This window comes from Vigna unguiculata, chromosome 3, assembly GCF_037176805.1.
Source record: "Vigna unguiculata cultivar grain cowpea cultivar isolate G323 ecotype 2 chromosome 3, ASM3717680v1, whole genome shotgun sequence".
In the NCBI taxonomy this organism is placed as follows: Eukaryota; Viridiplantae; Streptophyta; class Magnoliopsida; order Fabales; family Fabaceae; genus Vigna; species Vigna unguiculata.
The window spans coordinates 58,779,708-58,784,952 of NC_140794.1; the positions used below are offsets into that span (position 1 = coordinate 58,779,708).

The 5,245-nt window shown below is 35.5% G+C and overlaps 1 protein-coding gene across 1 annotated transcript; it reads left to right on the forward strand.

Annotated features, from left to right (window-relative positions):
* Positions 1-246: 246 nt before the first annotated feature.
* LOC114179063 (Polynucleotidyl transferase, ribonuclease H-like superfamily protein) lies at positions 247-3,960 on the forward strand. Its single transcript, XM_028065267.2, has 6 exons — positions 247-643; positions 748-905; positions 1,058-1,104; positions 1,192-1,255; positions 2,411-3,138; positions 3,558-3,960. The coding sequence occupies exons 1-6, from the start codon at positions 361-363 to the stop codon at positions 3,790-3,792; spliced, it is 1,515 nt and encodes a 504-aa protein (XP_027921068.1). The 5' UTR covers positions 247-360; the 3' UTR covers positions 3,793-3,960.
* The last annotated feature ends 1,285 nt before the right edge of the window (positions 3,961-5,245 follow it).

Sequence of the window (5,245 nt, forward strand, 5' to 3'; positions counted from 1 at the left end):
CATAAGGTTTGTGACATAATTTTAGGATGCGATTGTTCTGAGAAATCCCAATGATGTTAGAAGGCAATGTGATATAAACGAAAAGATGGTTGGTTTGATAAAATTGTTGGAAGAAGCAAAGCATATGAGGAGATGAATTCCATATCCACTAACTATTCATTGCTTGGTGTTTTGGTTTACAGTGCAGGAAAAGATATTCCAAGACTGCACCGCCATTGAACCTCATGGTTGGGTTAGTAATAACTTCAACTCATGGGCCTTTGCCAGCCCAATCACTATATAGCCTCATCTTCACCTCAATCAAACAAAATAAATTCTGAATTCTCACAACACAACACTGTTCGGTTGAATTCTTTGTGAATGGGTTCTACCGCTGAAGACCGATCAGAGATTGTGTTCTTCGACGTGGAGACCAGCGTTCCCACTCGAACAGGCCAGGGTTTTGCCATTCTCGAATTCGGAGCCATTTTGGTTTGCCCCAAGACGCTCACGGAGCTCCGAAACTACTCAACTCTCATCCGACCCGCCGATCTCTCCGTCATCTCCCCCTTGTCCCAGCGCTGCAATGGCATCACCGCCGACGCCGTCGCCACCGCGCCGACTTTTGCCGACATTGCTCACCTCGTCTACGACCTTCTTCATGGTATGTTTTGTTTGTTCGCCTCTCTGCTAAAATGGATTCCTTTTTAGAAAAAAAAAAAGGTGTATGGTTACGTTTTTTATGTTTGAGTGGTGAATTTTGTGTAGGGAGGATTTGGGCGGGTCATAATATCATAAGGTTTGACTGTGTTCGGATTAGAGATGCTTTTGCTGAGATTAATCAGCCGCCACCTGAACCTAAGGGAACCATTGACTCTCTAGTTTTGTTGACTCAGAAGTTTGGAAGAAGAGCTGGTGACATGAAGGTATTATATAATTTGTAATCATAATAATGTTGGCATGTCACTGTTCCTTTCATGCATTTCTTTCTTTGCGCTCTACTACTTAAATTTGCTCTTTCAGCTGGCTTCTTTGCGCTCTACCATGTCATAACTTTCACCTTTTATGTAACACGCAGATGGCTACTCTTGCTACTTATTTTGGACTTGGACGCCAGACACATAGGTAACATGCTAATTCAATTTTGTCGTATGCCACCTTCGCAATGTATTGAGTTTATCTTTTCTGATATCTGCTGTTTCTGGAGTGCAGGAGCTTAGATGATGTTCGGATGAATCTTGAAGTCCTCAAATACTGTGCAACTGTTCTATTCTTGGTAATTTGCAATTCAAAGTCTTTTTTTTTTCTTGTTTGGCAACACAGCTCAGTTGTTGATGTAACAACAACTTTTGTTATGGTTAAGGTGTTTCAAATCTACCTACAGTTCATCAGCTCTCTGATTGATGTCATCCGGAAAATACTTGTGGTTACTTGAGTCTCTTGGCATACAGCACATTGTTAGAATATAGTATCATTTTTTCTCATTTTGGTCTTGTGACATTTTTTTTGGAGTTGGTGATGCCAATAGAACTTGGCTAGCATGGGTTTGCACATTTTGACCATGATATTTTTTTTCCTTAGTTTACCTGTGATGATTCTTTGCCTTGGTTTTTTCTTGTCTAGTTCTTAAATTATAATTCTTCAAACACCTGGAGGCGGGATGTATTTTCTGGCTTTGAATAATTTATCTCTAACTTACTACTTGACATCAGTAGAACATTCTCCTGTTTGTGTTTTTTAAGGTTGAATCACTGTACGGTCTCCACAAAAAATTCATATACATCACTTAGTCACATTCATTAAAATATTCATGCTGTCTCTGTTTGGAAACGGGGGTATATAATCTATCGTTAGTCTACAATTTACATAGGCAAGATTACCCTACACGTGCCCTAATGTGGGTGGAATCAGGTTTTACTGTGTAGCTTCAGTAGATTACTTGGGTCATTTCCATTGTAAGAGGCATTAGATGAGCTTTTAGTTTATTTTTGCGGGCTTCACTGTGCTACATCACTCTTATGAACTCCTTGCAACTTTTATTCCAATACAAGTAAGACTCACATTTTTAATTAATATTTTCGTTTAATTTTCAGCAAAAATAAATGTTTTTATATTTTTATGACCCAGGGTTTAATTTAAAACACAGGATCTTAAATTTTATACCATGACAGCATACTCCAATAGGAAGTTCTTATGAGATACAAGTCTTAAACATATAGTCCTGAGTATGACTCTTGCAATGGATATATCCTTAGAAAATGTTTGATCGAGGAACCTTAATACTAGCAATGCGTATGCCTCTGAATCAAGAAGGCGTTTTAAGAAATATTTTTTTTCTTATTCTATATAATCTTTTGTATATATGTGATATATTTTGCAGCAGTGGTTGAGAACTTGGTCATAAAACTAATGATAATCTCTGTCCTTACAGGAGTCAAGTCTCCCGGATATATTCACTGCAAACAGTTGGGTTTCACCGAATACTATGACAAGAAGCCGCAGTAACGGGAAATCTCCATCACAGGGGGCCTTATCAAACATTAATGAGGGTTCTGTATTATCATCTCCTGCTGTTGAATCCAAAGACAAAAGTCATCCTATAATTTCTTTAGCAATGAGCGGCCCAAAAGGGGATGCCCTTAATAATGCAGATCCTAATATAGTTCAATCGGATCCTTTTAATTTGAGTGCTCTGGAGGAAGAAATAAAGAGAGAACCCATTAAGTCAGATGTTTCCATGGTGGAAAAACCCATGCAAGAGTCACCTGATTGGGCTTCCTCGTCTTCTGTGTTTCAGCCTTGCAGCACCTCTATTCTTGTTTTAGAACCTGATGGAATATGTGTGCCTTCTATTGATGCATCTCTTGTTCCATCTTTTCAAGGCAGTCAGAGAATAGAATTACTGCATGAAGGTTTCCCATTCCAACTTCATTGTACTGATTTGAAAGTGCGGTTTGGAATAAGCACAAAGTTTTTTGATACTGCTGGCCGGCCACGATTGAATTTTGTGGTTGATTCATCACCAAGTCTATGTAATGTTCTTGATGCATGTGACCACGTTGCTCAGAAGTTGACAGTGGATTCTGGCAGCAGCTCTGATTGGAGGCCTGTTGTCATTAGAAAAGAAGGTTTCTTCAACTATCCTACTGTCAGATTGCAGTAAGTTCTTGAACTTGTTATTTTATTTTATCAACATTAATCACTGCCTCACTTCACATGTAAAATGGTGGACAACTCTAATCTCAAAACCGGGCATTCAGTTTAACATGACCACCGTGTCAGATGGGGTTTATGTCCATTTTCCTGGTTTTTTTAAATCATTAGATTATGCTTTTATTGTTTTTGTGCTGGGAACCTTATGTACTGGGTACCTTTTTTGTTTTCATACTTTATACCATTAATGAAGGGATGACATTAAGTTCTTAAAATCATGAAGTAGGGATAACTTCGAGAATGCCATCAACTGTGAACAGAGAAATCTTTAATCCAAAGCTTTTGCTTTGATGCTCCTAATTGCCAAACAATTAGGATTTCTCTCCATTAGAATTTATCTGATTTCTGTACCCTTTATTTTACAGCATACCTACAGCAGTAGTCGCAGACGTTGCCTTTTATGCCACAGAAATATACCAGAAAGAGTCTTCTGGAGCAGTGCAAAGACTTCTCTTCAGTAAGTTTGATGCTGCAGAACTTGGTTCCTTGTTCATGCCTGGGACATTTGTTGATGCCTTCTTCTCTTTAGATCCCTATGACTATCAGCAGAATGCAGGGATTAAATTAGTTGCCAAAAAATTGATCATTCATTGCAAATAGAAGGGAGTTTAAACTCAAGTATAGGTTAATTATTACACGCCAAGGTTGATAGATTAAATATTGGTTATGCTGTAAAGTTGGTTCATTTCATCATACTTGTAGTTCAACTGATATTCACACCTTTGAATTTTCTGGTTACTTTAATTCCATCTAGAATTGCAGGTTGAATATCCTCTCCTGTGGCAAAAGATAGAAATAACTAAGAAAAGAATACGGGATTATTGATTCAAAAAATGAGCCTTTTGTAAAGTGAATGGCTATTCTTTTTCACAAAAATAATGATTAATATTATTTCAATTTTTTAAAAATCGTTTATCATTAATAAATATATTTCATTTTTCACAATGGTTGTGGTTTATAGGCGTAGGCTTTTGATTTATTATTAAATAAGTAAAAGATAAATATAAATTTACATCTCTATTCTTACCTCACTCTTACAATAGAAATGACCCAAGTAACCTCACTCTTACATCAGAGTAAACTTATTATAAAATATATGAAAAAAGGAGTGTACATACAGTAGAAACAAGACTCTATGATCTAGCTTTTACATCCTTCCGGTGTAGACCAAAATTTATTATTGAGTTTGCTTACGGACAATAAATTCTTAAAGTTAAAACAAATAATAAATAAAAAGATCGCTTTCCATCATCTGTACACTAAAAACAACAAGATATTTTTTTTCATTTTTTTTAACGACAATTGTTAGTATTTTGTTGATAAATGAGTTCAACTTAGAATCTCTCATTCTCCTTTCAAACCCTTCAAACTAATTTTACAACTCTCATAATGTTAGTAGGAGAGTTAAAACCACACCCTCGCACATACTTCTTTCAACTTTACTACTAAATCACCTTTTTAAAAATATATCCATTGACATCTTTCAAAATATCCATATCAAATAAGTTCTATTAAAAGCTAATAAATTCTTTGTATTATTATTTTTTTATACTATATAATTATTTCATCTCAACAAAGAGGAAGACCAAAAATATAAGTTCCGATTTAGGTGTTAAATAACAGTTAGTTGAACTAAATATTATTTAATATATTTTTTAATACACTTGATTAGGGATAGCAAAGCGAATAAACTCGGTTCATTTTGGCCCGCCACGCGTTTTGACCCGTAAAGTATGGGTCCCGCAGTTTAATATCAGATTCACTTTTCTAGTCCATCCTGCCTCGTAAATTGGTCCGTAAGTCTGCGGGCTGTCCTGCATTTGTAATGAGTGAAATATTTTTTCTTTTGTGTTGAGAAAAAATAATTTTTTTTTTTATTTTTTTATAATAATTGATATTCATTTTCTATCGAAATAATTGTAATTAGTTTACCTAATCAAAGACAAGGAAAATAACAAGGAAAATTATAACTAAAGTATAATAGCAATATGTCACCTTACAAGACATGTACCTAAAAATACATAAAAAGATATTTTATATTCAAGAATAAAAT

Coding starts and splice junctions, on each gene's coding strand:
- LOC114179063 (XM_028065267.2), top strand. CDS start 361: ATGGGTTCTACCGCTGAAGACCGATCAGAGATTGTGTTCTTCGACGTG. Junction 644..747: donor CGTCTACGACCTTCTTCATG/GTATGTTTTGTT, acceptor AATTTTGTGTAG/GGAGGATTTGGGCGGGTCAT. Junction 906..1,057: donor GAAGAGCTGGTGACATGAAG/GTATTATATAAT, acceptor TGTAACACGCAG/ATGGCTACTCTTGCTACTTA.